The sequence below is a fragment of the Pholcus phalangioides genome, unplaced genomic scaffold, assembly GCF_987345545.1.
Source record: "Pholcus phalangioides strain wild (caught in Gottingen) unplaced genomic scaffold, Ppha-v1.0 ptg000024l_1, whole genome shotgun sequence".
Taxonomy (NCBI): Eukaryota; Metazoa; Arthropoda; class Arachnida; order Araneae; family Pholcidae; genus Pholcus; species Pholcus phalangioides.
Genome location: NW_028301616.1, coordinates 10968670 through 10996112, shown reverse-complemented (window position 1 = coordinate 10996112; position 27443 = coordinate 10968670). Strand labels below are relative to the sequence as shown.

Sequence of the window (27443 nt, the reverse complement as noted above, 5' to 3'; positions counted from 1 at the left end):
CCCATCGGCCCCTTCTTCAGAAATTTTTTTCTCCCATCGCCCCCCCCCCCCCAATGCAATCTAACCCATAGGATCCTATGTTATACCCGTAGCTTCTACTGCCCCCCCCCTCCGAAACATTCCATCCCCCCCCCGGGGGGTGTTAACGCCCAAGTTGGGAATCACTATTACACCAATAAAGGACTGGTACAACCACTTTAAAGATGGCTGCACATCAATGGAGAGGGAAGCATGTTCTGGCAGGCTTTCAACATCGCGAAATGAGATTATTATTGACCGAATGGTGATGCACAGAATCATCAAATCACGATCAGAGAACTTGCAGACGAGGTGGGCATTATATAGCGTCGGATCCATTTATTCTATTTTCACTGATGATTTGTTTTTCAGGAGATGCAATACCAAAGTCATGCTGACCATCTTCTTTTGACTCCAGTGCCATGGTTTATCACAAGTATACACTGCACGGCACAACCATCACCAAGAGGCTGTGCTGCAATCAGCAGTGCCATCATGATTAATGCAGTAGCAAGTTTTTCCTGCCATTCCATCTAAAATAGAAATGCAACGATGATCACTCATACTTCCTCACTCTGTGGCAGTCTGCTGTCTGCATGCAGGGAAAAATTCAAGCATGTACACTAGGATTACCTACATATGTGCACAGAACCATGACTCCCTAGCTTCATTGGTTCATGCACAAAAAACTATGGTCGGATACTTGAAAATCGTTATTTTCATTCACATTACCATTCAGGACAAACGCTTACCTTTGCAGATATGTGTAGGCATTCCTTGGCTAAAAGCTCATCTATCACTTCATTCAAAGCACTATCTAGGTCTGCACAGGGCTAAAATAAACATGGAACAAAGCACATTTTAATAATATGTAAGTATCTGCCTGGATAGGCCTAGCTTTAACACTTTTCATAAAGATATTTATATTTGAATTAAGGTTTTTAACCTAAAATTTACTGGTATAGTTAATGGGCTTTTTAAATAGTTTCTCGAGCATATAAAAAATGTTTTTTTTTAAAAAACGTACTGGTAAGCACATGAATTCATATTTCAACAAGTTGCACAGTTCTGTGGCTTTTTCTACAAGTTCTTGCCTCAAAACCTGAAGCTTGCTTTCACACAATTGAAAATGGCATATTTCATCATCTAATACTGCGTAAAGAGCATTGACTAAATGAAAGAAATGAATCAGTTGTTATCCAAAAGTAATTACTAAAACATGGGAAAATAATTTAAACAGTAGCTTTCTCAACTAGTCGACTAGAAATATAAATGACTGATACGAATACGAGATAGAGCTACAATAGGTGAATTGCCCACATATTTAAAATACATATATATATATTTTTGCAATGGTTTCTCATCTACTCCATAGTAGGCAGGCAACAGCGCTGCCTTAGTTTAAAGTATAATTCATTCTGTAAATATGCTTGTAATCCAAACTACTCATTTATATTGAATCAAACTTCCCCCGTGAGAAATGGTAAAAACACAAGTGATTCACTCCACAACTACTACACCAAACACCAACTTTGGCCATATTGCTATATTGCAATTTACTGCCATTAATGCAATGGGTTGGAAATTAAGGCACTATCTATCGCTCGGTGGTCGCTTCAAGTTTGTTAGGTAAAATATCTTATCTATATCCTCCCTCTGGTTTGAACCTGAGACCTTGACAGCAATCTTCATGGTGGTAGACGAGCATCTTACCACCATGCTACTTGGATGCTCATTGCACAACTGTCTCCCACATGCCAACAATGATTCTTCTCAAAGACAAAATGCATGTTTATTCATTTTATATTATTGCATTTTTTACTTACTTTATGTCGAAAGCTTGAGTATACTCGAAATGATAAAAAAGAGCGCAAGGGGCTTCAATTTAAAATCCCCTGTTTGCATTAACACACATCAAAGGAATGGACACATCTCTGCATAAACACTCTTCCGTGGGCTTGTGAATTCTGCTTCTCTTGGTCTCTGATGTTTCAATGAGTGAGCCCACGAGTAAGTCCCCTTCCCCAGATTAATAAAGGTTTTGAGCAATCCTTGAAAACTGCTGCCATTGTCTATAGATGATGTGAATATCAGCTTGCTCAATCGCTCTCTGACGATTTTCGAATCATTCAGAGCAAAGAAATATTTTTTTCGCACGCATACAGAAAGGAATCATTCGAACTATGTGTGCGGTCAGAAGGTTAATATGCATTTGTACATGAGTTTTTTTAATTTGCTCTTTTATCAAAATAATAAAGGGTACTCCAAAAAATGTGATGAGAGCTCGTTGAGATGGCCCTGCTCAAAGTGAGAAGAAAAAGAACCATCTCAGCCTAATTGTGATCTTAAGATGCTCAACAAATGAAGCGTAGACAGACTCTCAGACCGTCCTCATCTATAGTAGGTTTTGGTGTACATACTACTTGTATTACGTGACATTGGTTATTTATCAAGTAGGAATTTTTGCTTGTAAGGCCCAAATTACACTATAAAAGTTTGATGAAAGAACTTTTACAAAACTTGAAAAAAACAACCAATAAGCGTATCAGTTATATTTGAGTGAATGAAACCAATAGAGGCTTATTGGTTGGTTTTTTTAGTTTTGTAAAAGACCTTTTATCAACTTTTATATTGTAATCCATAGATGTAAGCAGGGGCTGCTGCTTAGGGGGCCTGTGCCCCCTCAAGCTGACCAAAAATTTGAAGGAAAAAAAATTATATTTCGGTGAAAGAATTGAAATATTGAAAGTAAATACCCGTTATATTAACCAACTATACCTATGTTAACCAACTTCTGTTAATTTGAATGCTTTTTGAAGGGTAGTAACATTTTTTAGGAAGAAAATTTTTGTCTCCAAAAGTTGATCCTGCATATACCCCTGGTGTAACCACGGCCTAAAACATTGCTAATCCAAGGTTTTAGAACATACTAATAAAAAAAGTCTGTTTTCATTAGAGCAGATTGATAAGGGCATAGTTGCCAACTTCAGAGAATTATGTTTTCCAATTGATCCAAATTATGTACGAAAATAAATATGGAAGGGATTTTTTTAAAAACAATATAGGGATTTTTCATATGTGCCATGGTGCGCTTCCAACCTTTGTCAGGGAGGGCTGTAGAGCAGTCACCCTGACAAACGTTTTTTGAAAATATTCTTTGTTAAACAGCTTTGGGGAGCTGCTGGAGCTCAAGCATTGAATAGAAAACTGGCGCGGCGGGTGGAAAAAGTTTGAGAACCCGTCATGAATGATTAAACACTATAGGGATTCTTTTCCTTTCAAAAATGTGACATCATGCAAGCCATTGCACCAAGTCGGCAATTATTGCCAACAAGCAGGTTAAATCACCTGTCGTTACTAGTCACAAATCAAATCACGTCCACAAAAAAAAATCGCCATTGGGTCTGAAACAGGACATACAGAATTAATAGAACACATGGTTAAATTAGATATGAGCTGAAAGTCATCTCCCTGATTTCACATGTTGAAAGACTGAATTGACAGTGGCTGTTTGGCAAATTTTGTCTTCACCCCTCCTTGCAAAAATGAAATACTTTGTTATTTGATGGAATAGCAACAATTTACATTGCGCTTGTGACATTTTGGGATTAAAAACCCAAGTAACTGCCTTTTTTCTGTGTGTGTGATAAATTACTTGGGAATAAATTTCTCTCCAAAAGAGGGGAATTTTTTTTTACAACCGCGATCAAAATTTCGGAGATATAAGAACTTTTTGGGAGTCCAAGAGATAAAGCAGAAATTCAGGAGCCACCCGGAAAATCCGCGACTTGGCAGCTATGTAAAGGGGTAAAAATTTTCAATATGTGATGGCTATCTTGTAATGAGTAACAATGAATATCTTCATTATTAGCGTGTTGATGGAAATCACTTGTAATAGCAAGATCCTCATAATATTGAAATTTTACTATATAGGGCTACTGAATTTTTCCAAATTAATGAAAAGCAAATAATATCAATTGGTAGCTAAAAACTGGAAAATGGAAATGTCAAACCAAGAAAAGTTAATATGTTACTCATGACAACAGAAATTACCAACTATGCTGTCAAGTAGAAAAGATGGTACAACAAAGCTTGCATAATACTGCAACTCGATGACATGAGGTAATTTAACGATGGGCTTGTGAACTAGGAACTTCATGTTGTTGTTTTCCAAGTCACTCGTTGTCCACTCCAGCTCTATCGCTTCAGTGTGGATGAGATCCTTTCCCAATAAACTTATCGCGTGCTTCACCACAGTGGCTGGTTCACCCATGAAGCCAACATTCCTTTTCTTCCTTATCAGTTCTTCTCTGATTTGATCAAAGCTGTACACTAGTTGTGGCTGAGTCCCACCCTACACAAGGAATGAAATCAAAATGATTTTGATATAGTATTGAAAATTACTGAATAATCTGATTTATCAAAAAGAATTCAATTAATTTCCAACCAAATCTAAATACAGTGAAACTTTGGATAACAAGCTTAATTCTTTCCACAAACATGCTTGTATATCAAATCAAACTCCTCCATAGGAAATAATGGAAACTTGGATATATAATTCATTCCTAATAATTCATTTACATAAAAATGACAAAGAAATGGCATTTAATCAATAATACAACACAATAACAATATAATAAATGATACACAATAAACTATATACAATATAATAATGCCGTAAATAAGCATACAATACGATGTTTGCAAATTAACATATTCTAAATGACGAGAGAGAGACTAGAAATATAATTTAGGGTGATTCATGAACTCACTCAGTCTCTATAAACCTATTCTTTTTGTGTTACTTTGAAAAAGGACCTATCCAATGTGTGACACTTGCTTTTGTCTCGTTTTCAGCATTTCCAGGAAATAGGGAATTGCACTATCATTTGACAGATTCATTGCTCACACACTGTAGCAGCATTATTTGATTGGTTCTTTCCTACAAAATTTTGCACTGACTCCCACATTCCATACATCTCTCTAATCTCATTTGAAGTGAGGGACTTCTGGCTTCTCTGCTCCTCAGATGAGATCCCGTCCATAAGCTCTTGCTATTGAGAGCAATGGAGATCCATCAGCTCATCTGTGGTCAACTCCTGGCCATGTTCTTCCACTAGTTCTTTAAAATTTCATCCTTATTCACCTCTAATCCCATGGTCTTCCTTAAGGACACAATCTCTTCGACAAATGTTGGCTCTTGTTCAAGAGTTAGCCCATCGAGATCATGCTCAATAATTCAAACAGCCCACAGTTTTCACCAAGCAGAATTTTAAAAAACTTCAAATGCACATACACATGGTTACAATGCTACATCTAGTTTTGTATCATAAACAGTCACGCTCACAGGGTTTGTGCCCCATCGTTGCCACAGTGGAGGTCAGCTGAAGTTGGTTTTCTGTAGTTCCCAACTTCGAGGCACAAATGTAAGCTGATCTCCCTATTAAAAAGTATTGCCGGAGACAGCAACAGGCCTACAACAATATACTATTCAATAATTACACTTAATGCATATTTAGAAAAATTTATGGCAGCACTATACATAACATACATTACACAGAAACAAACTTCACGGAAAGTTCACTACATGCACACATTCCAAAATGAACCAATTTGTTAGAAGTTCCGCAGAGGAATATGGAAGTCTGGTTCAGTAGTAGCCAAGCTTGCACGTGTGTTCATTTTCAGAGTGAGGCACACTGACTGGAGACAGGAGGGGAGAATATTATCCACAATCCCGAAGTGTGTGTGTGAACAAAAGCCAAAAACCTTCAGCTCAGTAGTGATAACAAGAAAATAAATAAACAAAGTGCAAAATTTTTGTTTGTAATGTGAATTGCTCATTATGTAATTCATAATGTAACCATTGCTCATTATGTAATTCATAATGTAACCATTGCTCATTATGTAATTCATAATGTAACCATTGCTCATTATGTAATTCATAATGTAACCATTGCTCATTATGTAATTCATAATGTAACCATTGCTCATTAACTGATTCAAAATTAGTTCAAAATTTTTGCCTGCTATGTGGATTCCTTGTGAAACCAAAGTTCCACTGTGTATAGTACAGCCTGTCATATTCAAAATAAAACGGGGGGGGGGGGGACAAACTTAATTTTTGGATAGAAGTGGATAAAATGAATAAGTGAAGTGGTAAATGCCCCTATTGAAAATTGGAAAAAAAGCCTACTTCATTGAAAAAAAGACATGGCATTTTGAAAGGAGTGTAATGATTTTTGCTGTGCCGCTTAAAGGGTTAAAGAAATACTGGTTCACTGGCAGCACCCATTTATGTACATGACACTATATTATAAAACACCAATTTTTGATACATTCATTGCAGGGTTGCATAACCTTTGGCCCGTGGGCCAAATGCAGCCCACCAAGAGGTTTCTTCCAGCCCACAAAAGGTTTTCTGATAGAACAGTACATACTTATGCATGAAACATAATAATAAAAAAAAAATGTCTAGACCAACCTTATTTCTTTCATAAAAATACTAGGGAAAAAAATCTAGGGAAATTTCTTTCATAAAAATACTAGGAGGGAAAAATCATGATTCAAATGGTATATCACCAATTATCATTAAATAAATTGCCATAGGCAAGTAAAGTTGTGAATTACAGCCAAAAAAATTGTTAAAGGCAAGTTGTCAATTACAACCAAAAACCGTCAAATGTACATTGCCAGTTACAGTCAGAAAAATTGTCAAAGGCAAGTAAAGTTGCTAAAATTGCTGATGGCGGAGAATAGAAGGCTACTACAAGTAAAAAAAAAACATCGCCAAATTGAAAGGGCAATTCATGCATATGATAACAATCCAAAATTGCATAAGTACGCAAATACCATCCAGAACCACTACAGAGAGTTCTTGTGGCACATGTTTAAAGCAAACTCAGCAAGCATTGAAGTTACAATTCTGACAACATAAATACTTTAGGGGCCACACATACACTCAGAACATGCATTCTGACATGTACAGATTCATTAGAAATTCCGCATGGACTGCATGCTTGCCACTACTACTTAACCATAAATGCACCTCGTGCACATCCCTCTGTGGAATTTCTCACCAATCAGTACATGCCAAAATGTGTGTTCTGAGTGTATGTGCTGAGTTTGCGATTGCTTTAAAAGTGTGTGATGCAACAATTCCCTATTGCAGCTCCAGATAGCATTTGCATACTTATTTTCCTGTGTGATTTTGGATTGTTTTCATATGCCTGATTTGCCCTTCTAGTTTGATGTTTTTCTGAATCACCCTGGATGTATTTATGTCTTTAAAATCAATTATGATAGTTATAATCTATTATCATAATATAATTCATAATTCATGAAAATAATCCGAATTAATTATTTCAAAAATTGAAGAAATCCTTGTTGAAAATAAGAGATAAAAGTTTCCGGCCCAGGGACTGAAAAGGTTGTGCACCCATGATTTATAGCAAAATGTTATCTCCTTACCTGCCTATGTTTAGTAAGAAATAAGAATGACAGAAGATGTGTGCTCAACAGTGCCGCGGACACCAAAGCATCTAAAAAAAAAGATAAATATAGTAGAAATTATGAAACATTCAAATATTAAGCATTAAAAGCTGGAATTAATAATTTTTCTGTATCTTTAAGTGATCTTTCAAGTATAAGTACCTTTTGCACTGTGAGGAATAGGAGTATGAAGAAATAGAAAAGAAAAACTTTAATAATAAATAAACAAACAGATATAATGATACAGTTGGAACCTTTTTAAGACAAAGTTAAAAAAAATAAACACGCGTTATTTGAAGTTATATGTCCAATGTTAAAAACATTTTATTTGCATTAAGCGAGTTTGTCTTAAAGAGGTTTGGCAGTATACAGTAGAACTTCTCAATAACAAACACCCATGGGACTAAAAATGGTGTCCGCTAATAAGAGGTATGATGTACAGTGGAACCTTGTCATACGACTTTCACATTTATACGGCGCTTGACTTTGGTCACAATCGGTTCTTATAAATTTTAGAGTTGAAATGTATATGCTACACTGTTTGTATAAAAGTGAAAACTGGTGCGGTGGTTATGCATAATCACCAATTGTCTCAATAAAGAAAGTTGAATTTTAATTTCACTATATTTATCACTTTTACTTGTGATAAATATAGTGACTATACAGTCAAACTTCGTTAATGTGTCACTCTTGGGAGAGAAAAAATATGACTTAGTAAGCGGAGTGACTCGTTAAACAGAGTAAGCCATAGCTGTGCCAATTCCTGCCAGAGGACAATTGGGACTTCCAGAAAGTGACCCGGTAAGCAGAGTGACGTGTTAACCGGGTGAGGCACTAACGAGGTTTGACTGTACATAATTCCCAAGTAAAAATAGAAAGTTTGATAAATATGGAAAAATGTATAACCTTCTTTTCATTGAACCAATTAATTATTTTTACCCGTACATGATATGTGGTGCTCTACACATATTTTGCAATGAAAATTAAATTAAAATAAATAACTGTGAAGATAAAAACATTCACGACAACATTATCAGTCTTGTAATGTTGGTTTTCATCCCACATTATCAACACAGAAAACCAACATTACCATTTGGAATAATCATCCTGGACCATAGTAATGTTAATTCAATCAAGTAATTAATTGACAGATTAACATATTTACCAATACAGGCTTAGGATTATACATACTCACCGTTGAATGTGATAAATTCCCGATTTATGAACAAAAATTAATGAATTAGAGTTTGGAAAAAAAAGTTACTGTCAGCTATCGAAAGTGTCTTGCTAACAGGGAGTAAAATACATTAAAGCCCTATTACACAAGACCAGGGATCAGAACAGTGTCTGTTATGGGAGGTTTGATTGTATATATGCAGTTTTAGGAACATCAACTTGGAGGCATGTCTGGTTCTCATGTATATATGAACTGTGATCAATAATCTCTGACTTATAAGCCCTCTCATGAATACATTTCTTCCAAGTTTTAGTCTGATTTGCATCTTAGCCTGATGTGAATTCTTTATTCTATACAATGTTTTTATCTCAGTTCTAATCATCTACATACACAAAAATTCTATTTCCCAGGAAATTAAACATCTCACTTATCTCTAGAATCTGATGCGAATTCTCACAAAAAAACCCCATTAAATCATGTTTATGACAATTCAAAAATAAAAATAGATTCAGTTTACCATAAGTTACATGATCAGTCAAGCATTTTGCGGCACATCTGAGATTGCTCTCATATACATCACCTCTGTATGGTGAATCACTATAGCTGCCATCATCAGAGCTATGTGAAGATGGAGTCTCCATAATAGCAAGAGATTCCTTAGGCATACTTACAAATTTGTTCGAAGAAAGAAACTCCTGGATTTAAAAAAAGTGAAAGAATTTTAGTTATGAATTATTCAATTCGGATATAAAAGACAGAAGTTGATTCTATGAAACATATAATGCTATATGAAACATATAATTCAGCAAAATTTTTCTAAAAGAAAAATGAAGAAATGGCTTCTGTACTGACGAAATGCATCATCATAAGGAAAAAAATGATTAATGCTATAAAAATACACTGAATAAAATTCACAGAGATTTCATCTGTATTATAATGAAAAAATAAATCGTATAAGATGGAAGATCATTGAGAACTTTAAGAAAATCGATGAAATTCGGGACTGAAATTCCAAGCTACATTTAATTTAAGACTGGTCCAGTTATTCGCATAGCTGCCAACTTTGGAGAGTGAGAATCAGGGAGATTTTTGCGCAGATCCTAATACTGTATAAAATAAATACAAGGCATTTTTGAAAAAAAAAAAGTAGGAATTTTTCATTAACTTTAGTATATAAGGATTTTTCTTCTGCAAAGATGTGACATCATGCAAGTCATCACAAAATAGCATGAAGTAGCCAAACATCACCTACCGGTAGGTTAAATTACTTGTCATTACTACTCTGAAATCAAATCCCACCAAGCCATTGGGGCTAAAATGGGACACAGAGACTTTATAGGACATATGGTCAAAGCAGCTACAGGTTATCTCACCAATTTTCGATATCAAAAGGGGAAATTGATGCTGGCTGATTGGTGAATAAAAGTGTCTTTTCCACCCAAAAATATTTTTTTTTTTTTTGTGATTGGATGTAATGGCGATAATTTATATCATGCTTGTAACATCATTTTGGGGATTAAAAATAAAAGAAAGTTTTTTTTGGGTAAATTCTCTGGTGATAATTGTTTTTCCTCCAAAAAAATAGGGATTTTTTTTAAATTGTGGTTGAAATTTGGTAGATAAAGTAGAAATTTTGAAACCTCCCGAAAATCTGGGAAACTTGGCAGCTTTAAGGAATCAGGTCGGTTAATTGATCAATTGTTAATCGCAGTAAAAAATTTTAGTTGAGTTGATTGACTCTTGGGTGCAACGTCTAAGGTAACAGTATTAAGAATGAAAGTAGCTTTGAATCAGTGACCAAACTAAATAACTGATTTTCCAAAAAATGAAAAGATCTTAGTGAAGAAATCCCATAATATGACAAAAATGTTCAGAATTATTTTGAGTGTGCAGCCTCAAGTTCTTAATCTATTCTTTGTTTACATCGAGCAAAAAGGGGATTAAGTGAAAAAAATATATCTCGGTAGCTTGAAATAATAAAACAAGGTGCTTACAGTATAGTCTCTATAATCAGAGATAGACAAGACCACCTCGGATTACTGAAAATTTGGATTATCTGAAATATAATAGAAAACAGCTTTCTAAGGGGAAGGGGTTCTTACTCGCACCTATTGTGCCCCTAATTCAACCATTTAATTCATTACACAACAGCCTGGACCCAGCCAAGGGAGGCTGGCCAGGCCCTAGGGAGCAAAATTTTACTCTTTTTTTGCACTATAAATTTAATATATTTATAGTACAAAATAAGATCTGGGGACTGTAAAGCCCAGTCTAGAAATCAAAACCTCATTCACACTGAAATTACTCATATTCATGAGAAAAATTTTTTTACAAAACTCCTGCATAGACCTTAGAATGTCCAGAACCTTCAGGTTTCAAGACTCAAATCATCAGGACTCTACTGTAATAAGTGTTATAAAGTGGTTAAAAGTAATAGAAATAAGTTTGACATTTGGACATATTTGATTGATCAGTTGCTTAATCCGCATTAGAAATATTTGATTAACCAGTTCAAAATTCTAATCAATTCCTAGCCCTGATTCCAATGTACTACAATGAATGAATGCCAGAACATTGCCACTGGACTTTTCCCCGGACAATTAGGTACTGTTCCATCCAATGTACTACAGTGGATCATTTTTGAAGTCCACACTTTAGACATTTTCTTGCGTAATAAACTGTATTCACAAAGAACCGATTCTTTCCCCAGAATTGAAACTTTTCCCATTTAAGAAGTTTTTCCTCTCAACATGTTTTTATTCTATGGTCTCCATGATGACACATTATAAATGTTATCCACAAACTATGTTTATTTAATATAAGGTGAAAAAACCCATCATATCAATAATACCTTCAATGAGAAAGGCTGACAAAAATCCACCCTTGCTGTGTGAAGAAAAGACCATAGACTCTTCCAGAACATCAGAAGACCATTGTGCGAATTTGGCTTGCCCTATTGATAGGGGGAAAAAAAACCTGTGTGATAAATAGACATGTTATACCACATTTTATGCCATGTAAAGAAATGTTGATATACAATATTGGTATATACAGGTCGATAATAAAATAATCAGCCCACATGCAAACAAGCCTCCACAGGCAGCAATACTTGCAGTTTAGAAGTGAACCCCATATATACAGTATTTTCCTGCCATATAATCTGCAGATTATAAGTTAAAAAAATCATCTCAGATTGTCAATGAAGATTACATACTAGTGCGACTTACCTGTAGCTTCCCACCCCCCTTCACCAGAAGTTTGAATAGAAATAATTATTTCAAAATTTAATTTTTAAAAAATAATTTAATATGAATATTTATAGTGTACAGATACGAGTAGAAAAATGAAAAAAAATTTCTACAAAAACATGAGAAAGCCAGTTCCATTCCTCGTGATTACAATATTCATGAATAAAATTTTCCCCATAAGGATTATACGTACCCCAGGAAATTATGGTACATGTTTTCTGTGAAGTAGCTGGAAATTCCACAGAATATGGGGCATTGGCTGGGTCAACTAGCCGGCCAGTTTGCATTTCAGGCTTTGGCCATAGCATATTATTTTTTCTATTCCGTTTTTCACATATTTATGCAAATACACGAAATGTTCAAAACCAGTAAATTCTTTAAAAAAAGAAAAGAAAAAAAGGTAGGCTTTCACAGCCACAGTTTACAGACTTATTGAAACTTTTCGGATTGTTATGTCGTGTTCAAGTTGTTTTTACAAGAATTGTTTGACCCTCTGGACATCTTCAGAGCAGATGATGGCAGACAAGAGAGAATACAACCAGTAGTCCATGGTCTTCCAAGGAGGTGATATATTCTTTGCCTGCTGTCACCAGCACTGGTGATGGCCACCACAGTAGTAGAAATGAAATGCTTGCTGTAAAAACAACTTGAGCACAGCATAACAATCCGAAAGTTTTCAATAAGCCCTCAAGTAATTTGATAGAGAAATTCTGGTTACAAATATCTGAAGTTGAAACATAAAGCAACTATTCAAAGAAAATGATTAAAAATTTACCAGCTGCTCACCAACGAAGCTACCATCAGCCATTTTCTCATAACTCGATGTCACTGGCACTATGTAAACATCATCAATGGTGTCTGAAAAATTTACAATGAAAAAAAAAACATCTACCATCAGAATTTGGAACAAATGATGAACATTAAATTTATGATTGAGTTTTAATTATACACAAATTAGTAAAAAATATCCGGGGGTGCGCTTACCACTAGGGGTGCAGCAGGAGAGCATTTTTGGGGATGCAAAATGGGAAAAAATTACAACATGTTGACTGATTATTCAGGGAAATTAAAATAATGGTAAAAATCGAATTTTTCAATTCCTAGAAAAGTATGAATCACCAATATTCTGACGCCTCATCTTCTGACTTCTGCTAACAGAAAATTGGTGTACAAATTTTGCATTGTAAAAGTTTCTTTTTCAATCAGTGGATCATATTTGCTCTCAATTTTGGTTGAGAAAAATGCCATTATTCCCCTAAGCTATTTTGTGGTTTGGTTACTTTGGCACCTTGTGTTATTAGCATATTGTGCTTAGATTTGATATTGCTGTGCCAAAAAACGTAAAAAAGTTCAGTCAAGTGTCAAAGAAACATTAATTTATAGTATTTGCCACTAGAATAAGTAAGTGAAGAATCTTTTTGAATGAATATTTTTTTTTCAAATCTCAACAAATGTTAAAAAATAGTGTTTTTTGGTTTCGCTTTTGAATTAATTTTAAAAAAATAAAGCCAAAATTATATATTAGTCATAACTGAAAAGACATTAAACAATAAGTAAAATAATTCATAGAAATTAAATATTGGATAATTAATGTAATCAATTACAGAAAAAAAACATGAATTTTCTAACACATGAAAAACATCCAAGGGGATGTGGGAAGGTACGTCACACATTGCTCTGGGGTGCGGGAGGGAAAAAGTTAGGAACCACTGTTCTAGGAACTTCAAAGTAATTTTCATAAACGCTAAGAAGCACTGTAAAAAATACAGATACTGATCAAAGTCTCAGATAAACAACTTCACAATTGTATGAAAGAGAATTCAAATAAAGATAAAAATTTAACAATTTTTGATTTTACACGCTATGCAGTTGGGTTCATGAGTCATAGTGAAGAAAATAGTGTGTGAGGTGGTGAGCTATGTGGTATTAGTCAGCTCATTTCTCTCTCATGCTCATGCACCTTACCAGTCACATGCACTACTACTACTACTTAACCTTACACTGTACATGCACCTTGTACACATTTATTTATGGAATTACAAACGATTTGGTACATGCCAGAATGTGTGTGTACGTGTTGCGAATTTAACATGAAGTTTGTTTTTGTGGAATGCTTGCTATTAATGCTTACCATATGCACTAAAATCATTAATGTCTAAGGCTTTTTCTTCAATTCTGTTTTTATAATGCATTTTCTCTTAGCATAATTTTCAATAAAACTTTCTGATTGAGAAAGAGAAGTGTATCTAGAAAGTGATTCTGAGATAGAAATAAATTAATTTGGCTCGAGGGACAAATGCTCGTTGGATTCATTTTGGCATGAAAATTTAGCTCAGGACGTGGCTGTTTAATGAGAACTCATGCATCTATACCAACTAAAATCTTTGCTAGCCAAATCCGTATTTGTTAGCTGAGGCAGGAAAACTTTGAAAAAATCTTCATTAGCTGAAAAATTCATAAAGCAATGCATTTCTTGATCAAGGTATAATTCATTAACAACAATTTCTTTTGCTACTAGATTTTTATCTCATTTCTTTTTTAATCCTTTTGCTACTAGATTTTTATCTCATTTCTTTTTTAATCCTTTTGCTACTAGATTTTTATCTCATTTCTTTTTTAATCCTTTTGAACGATCTCCTTATCTCTATCTTACCCATACAAAATTCCTCTCATGATTTCATTTTATACAGTTGTCCTCTGAAATTGATTAATCATGATAAAAGGGGTGAGAAACCTTTACTTATAATTTAAATATTTAATAATAATTTTTGACAAAAAAATAACCTTCACGCAAGAAGATCATCAACATGAAATTTTACCTTCTAGAACAGCATCAATAAGGATACTGAGCGTTGACATCCCTGATGTAAAATGTTTCTGATTGTACAACCAACATCCTATATCTGAGATTTCAAGACTATGCCCAACTTTCAAACATTCAATTAAGTACTGAAAAAAAAAAGTTTACCATTAAACAAAATGTAAAATAACAAATATGAAAATATAAGAAATTACATTGATCAATTCAATAAAATCTAGGATATACATGTAAAAACATGATTATGGAAACTTATGGAACTTACTGACTGAAGAATCGCTTGGTATAAAAGATCATTTGAGCACTGAGACTTTTTTCTCGGCCTAGATTTCACAAAGAATGCACCAAGGTACTGTAAGAGTTTCCTGAAAGAGAAAATCAAGGATAAAAAAATAAATTATAACCAATTTTTCTATATATATTTTAAATCATGGGTACACAACCCTTTCAAACTACGGGGTGGGACAGCTGAGATATCTACTGCTCATGGGCCACATACTATTGTGTATATAACAAATTATTATATATGGCCACTTATCGTATTATATGCATTGATGCCTTGTTTTGTGGGCCACATTTGGCCCTTCTTCTAAAGTGAGTACAACTCTGGTCAATCACCACTGGAAAATTTTTACTACTGTTTTACCCTCTTTCAAGGGTAAGTGGGCTGTGACAAAGTGTGTGGTACCTAACTTCTATATCTAGTGTTCTGTAAGACATCATTACTGCCATCTGTAATTATGAGTGAAGTGTAATAATTGAATACCTGTACTACTATCGTTATATTTAAAATCTTTGTAGTAATGCTTTTCTGGATAAATTAACATATCAGCAGGCCCATATTTGATGTTTTTATCTGCCCCTCTGCACCAAAATATTTTGTACTACCATACCTAATTATGTAATAAATGTGAGTATAATGATGATGATCTGCAGATTTCTTCCTAATTTAAAAATCAAGATTAATTAATTAATTAATTAATCTTGGTTTTTTATAATTATAATTTCCTTTATGTTTAATTAGATTGTTAATTAATAATTAATTAATTAACAATATAATTAAACATAAAGGAAATTCAGACCATATCAATAATCCTATTTAAAATCTTCAATAATGTAAATTATTACCAATGCCATCCTTGATTGATTCGATCACGTAAATACTTGATCCCAGTGTATATAAAAATTATTGGCAATGGAACACAAAGCAGGACTGCAAACAAGCCAAACTGACCTTGGGAACCCACCTGAATATTGCTAAAAACTTATTTCACTAGTTTAGAGAATAGGAAACAGATTCGATTGAATATAAAAATCATTACTGTTGATGCTAATCTAGTGAAACATCTATGCAACTATGGCTACACAGATTTGTCTATCTGTCCTGTGCACACAAAAAACATGAAACTCCACTTCACTATGTAGGACGTTGCCTGCATTCTCTATCTGGAGAAGGGACAACTTTGATGACCATCAGGTGATGCTAAGTGAAGTAGCACAACTTGGTAAATTTTTTTAATTATACTAAACACCTGAACTCATGATGAGTATCAATTCTCTGCTCTGTGATTCAAACTGTCATGTTATTTTTCAATAACTTCATGTTGAGTTTCTGGCAATATCCCTAGAGGATCTCTTCTGCTACTTTTTTCCCATAAAAAGGGTATCACAGATAGGAGCAGCCTCCTTATTTATTTAGATATGACCTATATCGTTTGCAGGTATATTATAACATCCCACTTACAGGAAATCTAATATTCAACAAAATGGTAACAGTTAACATGCCATTTATTCCCAACGTTACAAAACTTCTGGGAAATCTCCACAGAAAGATATTTCTTCACATACACATGGCCCATAACTCATGTTATACTATTCGGTATCAGAGCAATGCGCAAAATTTGCCTGAGTTTTTCCCTCTTGGAACACAAAAAAATGATAATAATCTCAATGCATAGTAATTATCTTATGTTTAAATTATGGTACTAGACGGGACACAATACCTCAGTTAAAATATATACTGAAAAACTGGCTATTTATTTATGTAGAGATACTGACTTTTGGAAAAATTTCATCTCTGCTGCTATTGAGACTTAAACCCAGGTTCCTGGAATGCCGGTCAGGTGTTCTCGATTTGGTGGTTTTCGGACCCGAGTTTGAGTCGCAGTAGTAACGGAGATGAAATTTTTCCAAAAATCAGTATAACTACATAAATAGCCAGTTTTTCAGTATATCTTGTATTAACAAGTAGAAGAGTACATCTCTCTCTTTCTCTATATATACCTCAAATAAATTCCAATATTTGACTGATCATCGGTAGCTACAAGTGGCATCTTCAGATTATTCATATACAAAATGAAAGGAATTAGTAAATAATCAAAATCACTGCAGTGGAGGGGAATGTACACAACTGGACAATCTTCCTGTAATACAAAATAAGAAAATGAAGATCCACATCTAAAATAAGATAAAATTAATTCATTCACTGCATGAAGATATTTATGAAATTCATCACACACAGGTTCTGAAAATGCTATTTGCCGATACATAGAATAAAAAGCTTGAAGGCAGCAGCATACATGTTGGCAAAGTTTTAAATGAAAATAAATATTATTTTATTATTCTCCAAATAATTTGGGAAATAATAATTATTATCCTAAAACAATATTGATCAAATCCTTATCATTATACATAATATATATCATATTTTATTGATATACATGCCACGAACACAATTAGAGAAAGCAAAATGATAAAATATTACCTCACTGATTGCTTTCAACATTTCTATCTGTCCTCTATGAACATGAACACACTGAAATATGCTAGGTAATATCCTGTACAAAGCTACCATGGATAACCTGAAACAAAAACATATAGGTCATGATGAAATTATTGAGCACAACTTTTTTACAATTCTAAATTTATTAATGTGAGGAAAAAAAAGCTTTTCATCTCAATCTACAGCTACAGGCAGAGCTGTAGCCGTGCACAGAAAATTGAGGCAATACTCTAGGCCACGGGTAACCAACCAGCAGCACACCGTAGTATCAGGACTAATGTGAACACTTTTTAAAAAATAAAGAAATTCTGTTCCCCTTTTTCAATCAAAGAACTTCTCTCTAACTTTTAAACAATCCTTTCCGTATGAACGATAGTCTTATAGGCTGCCAAACCTATATTTGGTATGGTGGTAGGCACTTTTAAAATAATGACTATGTGATGATTTTCTATTCAATGTGTTTCTGTTTGGTTTTTCATCTTTGGCCATAATTGTTGGACGTCCCATGTGCACGAGATTCAGGATCATCTCCATGGGGTGGGGGGGGGGGGAACATGCAAAATTCTTGGTGGTGACGGGGTAAGTCCTTTTACAAAGTTTATTGGGGGGGGGGGCAACATGGTAGAGGTATAATGAACTTCTACCAACACAATCTACATTGCAATAATCAAATTTATGGCTGACAAAAGAAAGCAATTTCGATCTCAAAAGTGACAAACTGAACATTTTTACGAAAATAAGAAGACAGCCAAAGAATATTTTGCAGAAACAAAAAAAATGCTCATGTTCCATAAGAATCGGACGTATGGACTTCATTCTCAAATTCGTAGAGTGGCACATGCACTGAAAATAATCTTGATTGTGGCATGGCTTTTAAAAAGTTTGGCTACTTCTGTTGTAGGCCTCAAGCCTCAGGGCAGCCCCTTCCTCACCGTAAGAAAACTAATTAAACATGGAAAGATTAAAAACCAGGCTTTGAATGTTAATTTGACTCGAGGCCCTTACATCCTACGGTACAATAATAGTCAGGGCTGGTGTGATTGCCAAAAAAAACCAGCGTGTCACTGTAAAAGAATAACTGTCTGGAGACGACTGAGAAGCAAAGATGATCACAATGACTTTGTGCCCAACCCTACTGAAAATGTTCCCTGCAGAGGCAGATGAGATTTCTAGAAGTGCAATTCTGGTTGACCACGGCTCTTTAGTGCAGAATTATCTTATCAATCCAATCTCTCCATTTGAAAAACAAATTTACTGCCCTGAATGTTTAGTTTTTTGAGGCAATTATAAAAAAAATTTCAGAAACAAGTTTGAAAATCAAAAGTAATTGGGTTTCCTTCAACATATTGAAACTGACAGACAAGTCAAAACTTCACAATAATAATTGAACATTAATATTATTTTATAACAAAATGTAAAATTATTGAACTGAAAGCTAATGTAATTTTTACCTCATTAGGAAAGGGGATATTGATGATTTCAAATTTTGAAACATTTGTACAGCACTTGATGAAAGCTCTTTTAACCTTTGGGCTAGAGTTGCAGTCTCGACAGCTAAAAAGAGAAAGCAAAATTCTATGGCTAGCCCATTCATATATGTATTTTTCCTCTCACTGCCCTTTTAAATACATTTAAACTAACTGCCATTAAATTCATGGTATGGATCATTGTATGGTGGGTATATGTTCAATATAACGGCGGAACATTATAACATATTTTTCAACAATTTTAAACAGTGTGTATCTGGTGGGGAAGTAAAATGAACATGTATGCAACAAGCTCTAAAATATGCTTTCAAAAACCAGTAGATATTCCACAAAATATGGTAGACATGTTGCAAATTTCAATTTCAGAATTTTTTTTTTTTTGTCCAATTCAAATTTATTTATTTTCACACATACAGAAAGACTAAAAATTAGTTTTTGTAAAATATATTCACCATCCAGAGGCTATGATGCCTGTACTGATGATTGAAAACTTTCAATGGTAATTAAAGGAATAAAATAAAAGCATGAGCAGAACCTTAAAAAAAAATTACATATACACCACATAAATAAGACAAAATTATGATGAGGTTAATTAAGTTCAAAATAAGAGTGCATTGTCTATTGACATTTATAATTGGAATAATGCTTTTTTAAAATGTCACGTGTGGGGTATATTCTGTATTTCTTTAGTTAAATTAAAGAATTATATAATTTCGGAACTAAATAATAAAAAATGTTTATAAAAAATGTCTTTCCTAAAAGTAGGAATATGGGAAATTATATGTCTTGCTGTGGATACATTATCTTTTAAATTGCATAAGACTTTATTAAGGTTTAAGAGAAGAATAATGCAGAAAAGAGTAATATGGCAAAAAGAATGTAGATTAAGATTTCTAAAAATTGTAGAAGAATGAAATTGACCCCAAAAATTGAAATAATTTTTTTTATCTATATTATCTTTAGATCAATAGTTCTTGAAATGTGTGATTCTAATAAAATAACATAAGGATATTGACGTGTGTCAACCCAGTGATTAGAATCAGAATTTTCCTGCCTTCAACAACCACTACTGGTACTATGGGTATATGATCAATAGCCTAAAGCTGAGCATCAAATTTTTTTTAAAAATTACTTCTTTATACAATAATTGATTTACTTGACGACAGATATTTTTCATATACATATATATATATATATATATACTGTATATGAATATACATACTTATACATACATACATAGTGTATATACATATTTAAAATACATACAGGGTGCATGGAAAAATCTTTTCGTCTTAAGTGCATTTTGAATGGGGAGAAGGGAAAAGCTACAGCTATGCAACTTATACAGTATAAAAGTATAATAAGAAAACTGAGGATAAACGAATGCAACAAAAAAGTTGTTCTCTTATGTAAAATAATAATTGGGAAAAAATATAAAATTTAAAGTTTGAAAATTACTCCAAATCCAAAAAAAAAGAAAAAAAGAAAAGTAAAATTTGAGATTTGTTCTATTATAACCAAAAGAATTAACAAATAATTTTTAACCCTTGCAACTTTTACCCAAAAATTGTAAGAGTAAATTTCTTTCAATTATAATAAAGAGAATCTGAAATTTTACTTTTTTTAGATAAAAATTAGCCAAATATACATGATTATAAAACAACAAAGCCCTACAAGGAATGCCAAGATAGTTATAAAAAGTAGCAAAAATCCCAAACTTCAACCATCTCTGTAGATTTTTTTCCTTTCCAAAAGCTATGGGGAAAATTTTTCATTATACTTAAGAGGAAAATTTTGTTGATTAGCATCTTTTAGATTGGTTGTTATGAGCTATATACAAAACCAAATTTTAATACCCTCTGTCCCATCATTATTTTATACACTGCTGTTACTTATGCCATAGTCACACTTTACTATACTGTTAACTAGTAAGTTGCACAGCCGCACCTCTCTTCATTTGCATGTCATTTCAAATGGAAGTTGAAAGGACATTCTAATACACTCTATACATATAATATTTCTTTTAGTGAACCATCTTTCATTATAATAACTTCAAAAACCATTGGTATACTAACTTTCGTCATTGTAGCACCCTCTCTGATTACCAAGCTCAGGTTCTTCTATAGCTTTCTGTATGGCACTCTTCACCCTTAGAAAGGCAGAAATATCAATGAATAAAGTATTTGTGTGTACAATAGAATTGTTTAAATTTAAAAAATATGCATAGGAAATGTGAGGATTATGAAATAGTCTGGGAATATGGCATACTAGGCTTTCTCCACGTTCAGGGATGGCTGAAAAATGAAACAGTAATAAAAAGTTCTAAATGCACCTGTGATGTCATAAGTGGAATCAGTGTTGCTCAGTCATCATCATCATGGCTGATATAGGCAGATTTTCCTGCGTTCTGAAATTTAATCAGGCATGTTTTGAAAGGTGTTAATTATTAGAAATCTGCCCAATAATTTTATGCTAAGCACAATGTACATCGCATGTGTGGTATTTTATTGTGCTGTGCTCATTTTTAGCTGGTGATTTTTCTGTTCAGATAGAAAGCAATTGTTTTACAGATGGTGTGTCGTTCAACATGGAATATTATAAATATCATTTGAGTTGGGCTAGAATATCCCTTTAAGATTAAAATTTTAGAAAAGGAAAGGTCTAGAAATATGTGTGTCCTTGTTTCTGTGGGTCCATCTTAATATTTTTAGGGCAGACAAGGAAGATTGCATCTGTGACTCTCGTAAACAGACTATGACACCACCACATCAACTACAAAAACAATGAAGTTTTCATTTTTCATTGTCATAGACTCATTAAATCTTATTTTTGGCCAATTTGAGAATTATCTTTGTTCATTTTGAATCCTGTGTTCCATATTACTTAACCCGTTAATAACCCGAATATCCATATTACCCAATGAAAATAACTTTTTTTTAAATGCCTTTTTTCTTGGACATAATTTTTATTTTTAAATATGATACACTTGCCAATGCAAAAACAAGATTCCAAATTTTCTAAACAGGTTTTTTTTATCATATTTTTAAATTTGAATAATCAAAAAAATAAAAGTAGTATTCCATATTATGGTGGTATTCCTAATGACAAATGGTTGATCAGAGATAAAGGCAGCATTAGCACTTACAGGGCACCCCATATAAATACTTCCAGGTTTGTAAATAAAGAAAAAGAATAAAATATAACTTTAAAAAATATATATTTTTTAATGTTTGTTACCTTTCAGACTTTAAAACTCTTTCCATAACATCTGGATAGCTGAATTTGTTGCTCCGTGACAGTATATAATACAAAGGACGCAGTGCTGCAGGTATCACAGACCTACAATAAATTCCTGATTCATTAAAGTGATATTGGCACTCAAATGCAAAAATATCATAAATTTTTCTGAACCACATACAAGAATAACACTGTCCTAAAAGTTTATAGAATCCCGGAAAAGTTGTTTTTTGGACGAATGAAAATTAATACATGAATGTGTGAAAAATATTGTGCTACAGATTAGATGCGATTGGCATACAATAAACTCACCTGAAAGAAAAAAACATTTTTATACTAAAATTACAAAATAGAAAACAAATACAAATAAAGGCTGTCCCAAAAGATTATAGAATAATTAAATACATTATAATTTATATATGCCCTTCTGGATCGGTCCAGTTAAGCATGTGCCAGCGATTGTGACCAATCAGTTTTGCAAGTTTCAGATCAAAATCTTTCGATAATGCGATATCCTATGCAAATTGGATTGGCTTCTGTAGACATGTGTGACAGGGAATTGACTCTTTACTGCCCAAGATGCCTGTACATGGAAACACCCATAGACGTCCCAAATAGGGGGGGGGGTATGAGTATGTTTTGGCAGCTTTTGTGAACAGTGGGGGAGAAGTAGAAAGCTCTTGTCAGAAGCGGGAATCGAAGAGACAACTGAAACACTATCAATGGGATTTTAAATACTGGAGTATATATATTGTAATGCATTTTACAAAGAGATAATACTCTTGGGGGGGGGGGTGTTTTCAGTAGGTAAATTCTGTTGTAAATATGACTAACTCAAAAGGTAACAGACAGATGGCAGCACGAGCTTGATGTCGAAGCAGCATGTTGTGTTTCACAGAATAGTGAGTGATGTCGAGATAGCAATTGCACCCATTGTGTGTATAGTGCTGGGTACGCTTGCATTGCATTTCATTTCAGTTCGCTTTCGTTTCCTAATCATTCTTGGCTCCAGTTGTTAACTCTACTAACAGCTTTTCTGTTCTAATAGCTAAAGTCAAGTGAATTGATAGTACTCCCTGTTCCCAACTGGTTTGGGTGTAAATGTTTTTAATGAAATTATAAAACATCTCTAATAAATCAATCTGCCACTCCGATGTAAACTCAGAGTGATAAACTACCGAGAAGTTACTTGGATGAATTGATGGCTGTTTACTGATTGCGATGTTGGATTGACTGGAATGTATCGTAAACGTTCATCGATTACTTCTTAATCTACAATTGGATGTTGACAGCTGTTGATCAGACTTGATCATCAGGATATCTTTCTTTAATTTGTCCTCTCAACATGTTTGGTTCTACATCATGTTCGTAACCAGAGTAAAAAGCTTCTTGATTGTCAAGAGAAAAGGAGATACTCAACAGTGTATAGACTTCCAGTTTCTCAGATGAGATCCAACCATTTTGACTGCACCGAACTATTGAATTAATGTGTTAATCAAAAATTTTTCTTTAACTAGATTGAAAAATTTAACTGTAAATGCAACGTATTGAACTTTTTGAAAACTGTAATAAATTAATTGAGGTGAAAAAACTTGGTTATTTTCCTTGTTGTCTGCTTTAACTGGATATTTTGAATCGGGTATGTAACCCCAAAGGGAGGTTACATTGATTGTGTCTTAACATAAATTTTCAAAAATCAATACATTTATTGAGTCATAAGCTCTAACAAAGCAATTTTTATGGAAATTAAACTTCATGAAACTTTTGTTTAATTTCCAATTTCGGAAAGACAGATTAATGGCTTACTTTTCCTCAAATGGCAACATGAACAGGTTACAAACACAGAGAGAATGTATATATGAATTTGGAATGGCTGCCTGTTACGAGAGAAGTTAAACACATCAGTATATATAAACAGACACAGCATGCAAGCACAAATATGCTGCACATAAGAATATATTACATTAACAATAGGAAACACTACTATTGTGTGTTCAGTAAGCTTATGAAAAATTCAGATGGCATAGCTGCCCACTTTGCAGAATGGGAATTCGGGAGATTTTCACATGTATCTAAATTCTGTTCAAAAATAAATATAAAGGGATTTTCTAAATACAATGCAGGGATTTTTCACTGACTCTGGTGAAATTGTAGGATTTTTCCCCTTTTGCAAAAATATGACATTGTGCAAGCCATCACCGAATAGCACCACCTCACCAATCATAGATAACCAGTAGGTAAATTTACCTGTCATTACTTATCTCAAATCATGCCAACAAAAAAAACCTGATGTTGGCCCAAAATGGGACATATGGTCAAAACAGCTACATCTCACTTCGTCAAAAGGCCAAATTGGCAAAGGCGAATTGGCAAATTGTCTTTTCCACCTAGAAAATTATTATTATTTATTTTTTTGTGATTTGATGTAATTTGATCATGCTTGTGGTATCATTTCAAAGATTAAAAATAAAAGAAACAGTCTTTATGGGTAAATTCTTAAGTCCAATTTAATAATAATTCTCCCTCCCCAAAAAGTAAGGAATTTTTTTATAACCACAGACAAAATTCAGGACAAATAGGAATTTTTAGGGAATCCAGGAGATTCGTGCTTGTCTAGTTGCGTTCTATGGACTCCTCACGTATGATTCTGAGTTTTGAAACACCCTGTATATATTTGAAATCATAACTTGACTTGCAACAGAAAATTTATACTGTTAAATTGAGTTGTTACCAATGAAATGCTGTCAGCAAAATTTTTTTGTGAGCCTTACAATTGATATTAACGGTATCAGAACACATGATGCTTGTACAATATTTCGCGGCATAAAAGCTGTTATTGATTGTCATGAAAAATTATGAACACATTTGAGTTATTGATTTGGAGAGGAAAAAACTGACAACACACAAATCCGAACTAATTAGCAATTCAGCGGGTGGGCAAGCTCACCTGCCGCTTGGGTGCGAAGCCTCATATGCCACCCCTAATGGCGACCCTGACAGGAAGCTGACAGGGCTTCAGTGAAGGGAGCCTTGAGATAAACCGGATATTTATCAGAAGAAACCCACACATCATTATTTACTGTGCAAAATGTGAGTGACCATACGTCCCACTTTTGAAGTAGAATTTTTCTGGTTTTTTTTTTTTTTTCTTTTTGTTCCAGAATTATTTTACCATCCTTAATAATCCCAGGTAATTAAATCCTTGAAACAGCACTTATTTTTGTATGGCATCATAACTTATCCTGTAAAGATAATATATAATGAGGTTATTTTATTAATAAATTTTTTCGAAGGTGTTTCTGGTACTCTAGAGACCGGACAAGTGAGGAGCCGAATTTTTCATTTGTTTTCATTTGACTATTGCGGAACAAATTCTGAGTGAGGCATGCCCCCAGGCTGGGACCTTTTGCAGCCCTCCCTCAGTCAGATTTCTCTCACGTGCCTTTCTATAATTAATTTATAACGTGAAAAAAAGCCAAAAATTATGAGAATTGTCCATGGGTGAGGGAACCAAAATGCACATTTGCCCTTTGTCATAGAGTATGGGGCAGCGCTTGACAACGAGACCCATTGTGGCTGCACAGGGCACCGCTCAAGAAGGGTGCTAAATCCGAGGGGAATGGGTAAAAAAGGTTCTATAGGCCAAAAAAAAATTCAAAGAAAATGTGTTTTGTCAGCTCTGGAGGGGTGCAAATTCCAAGATAAAAGAGTGAAATTTTTTTTGTTAGGAATTATTTGGATAAATTGTGAGGGAAGGGCATGACCCCCAAGGGTAGGGATGACAGAACTGCATCTTGGGGCCCGAGACTGAATCCTTATAATTTTTCTTTTTTTTCACTCTATGAATTAACTGTAAAAGGGGCCAGCAAAAGATTCCAGCCTAGGGGCCCTGATGCAGGATGTAGGGGCTATAGGGGGTAATAGATAGGAGGCACAAAAAATAAGTCCGGCATGAGCACAGATTTTGTCTCAAGCCACCCTCGATAGCTTACATACTTGTTTCTGGTATTACGGTCAGAGGCCCTGCCTATTTTCTCAATGTTTCTGTTGTCGAGGTATGACTCAAAAGCCTGATGGCATGTGAATATTTACTGCATTAAATTGTGGGGGTCTCAACTGATGTCTACACCGTTGCATCTTGCCGCTCGGTTGTGCCTTACCCCTTGCACCCTCGCTTAAGCCGCCTCTGTAGCAATTCAAAACCAGGGTTGGCAAACCAAAACATACATAGAAGCCATTCAAATGTTTGAAGATACAGTCGATGCCACATATTAAAATCATAGCTAATGTTATCATTTGGGCATTGTTATCATTTTTGTAAAGAATGAAACAGACTAACATCATAATATGGCTAAAAATTTGTTTATAGTAATCAGGACTTCAGATAATGCTATGAATTTTTTTTTTCTTTGGAAGTTTTTTTTTTTTTTTTTGCATATTCTGAAGCTAAGGTTCAACTAAACTTATTTTCCTCCCTGCAAGTTATCGTTATGAGCCTATACGCTACGTAGGAAGACAGAAGAAGTTCTCTGCCCAACCCCCTTGTTGTAAACATTTCTGCACTTAATGCCTCAATCGTTCCTTAGCATTTCCTGTGATTCATATATGTATGGAGCTGTAATTTTGCAACGGCATTCCTATAGCAAAGGCAAACGTATGATGATAAAATACTCTTTCCTCCAGTTCTTGAGCAGTTTCTTTCAGTTGACCAGATTCAAATTTATTTTTCAGAGACACTTTCTCAAGGGATCTATGAAATGTATTGTGTATACATCAGAGGAAAATATCCTAATTCGTGATATACATTAGACAGTTCCCTTCCAATGTCTAACAATTGGCTGAATAACAAAAATGCAAGATTTTAGCTCAAAGGGAATTTTAGAATAGAATAAGAAAAATTGGAACAATTGAACAATTTTTGCAATAAATTATGTTGGAAAGAAAAACAGAGTAGCCCCATTTTACAAAAATCCATTTACTATATATCTCATACATTCAAACGAGATGTATGGTCACTGTACATCAGCGTTTAAGCTACATTGCATTTTTCGCAAAATGCAAAAGAAAATCGTAGAATGCGAAGGAAGTAGTAGCCACTTTCGCAAAAAATGTGTACAGGAGATACGAAGCGGATAGGCATCAATCGTTAGCATTTTTAGAGTTGCCAACTGCCAAGGATTGCCCA

At 34.1% G+C, this 27443-nt stretch overlaps 1 protein-coding gene across 4 annotated transcripts in view; it reads right to left on the bottom strand.

The window, feature by feature from the left end:
* The window catches only part of mino (glycerol-3-phosphate acyltransferase mino), a 40349-nt gene that overhangs the window by 5246 nt on the left and 7660 nt on the right, over nucleotides 1–27443 (bottom strand). For 2 of the 4 annotated variants that reach the window (XM_089250426.1, XM_089250427.1), the window contains exons 4-18: nucleotides 24065–24135; nucleotides 22259–22360; nucleotides 21097–21170; nucleotides 18986–19088; nucleotides 17517–17613; nucleotides 17036–17175; nucleotides 15018–15117; nucleotides 14754–14883; nucleotides 12710–12792; nucleotides 11538–11639; nucleotides 9204–9381; nucleotides 7489–7559; nucleotides 4072–4372; nucleotides 1046–1188; nucleotides 771–851 (exon numbers count right to left, since the gene is read on the bottom strand). In XM_089250426.1, the coding sequence (XP_089106552.1) occupies nucleotides 771–851; nucleotides 1046–1188; nucleotides 4072–4372; nucleotides 7489–7559; nucleotides 9204–9381; nucleotides 11538–11639; nucleotides 12710–12792; nucleotides 14754–14883; nucleotides 15018–15117; nucleotides 17036–17175; nucleotides 17517–17613; nucleotides 18986–19088; nucleotides 21097–21170; nucleotides 22259–22360; nucleotides 24065–24135 (1776 nt within the window). The remainder of the gene's footprint in view (nucleotides 1–770; nucleotides 852–1045; nucleotides 1189–4071; nucleotides 4373–7488; nucleotides 7560–9203; nucleotides 9382–11537; nucleotides 11640–12709; nucleotides 12793–14753; nucleotides 14884–15017; nucleotides 15118–17035; nucleotides 17176–17516; nucleotides 17614–18985; nucleotides 19089–21096; nucleotides 21171–22258; nucleotides 22361–24064; nucleotides 24136–27443) is intronic. The other 2 variants (XM_089250428.1, XM_089250429.1) reach the window with 1 other exon arrangement.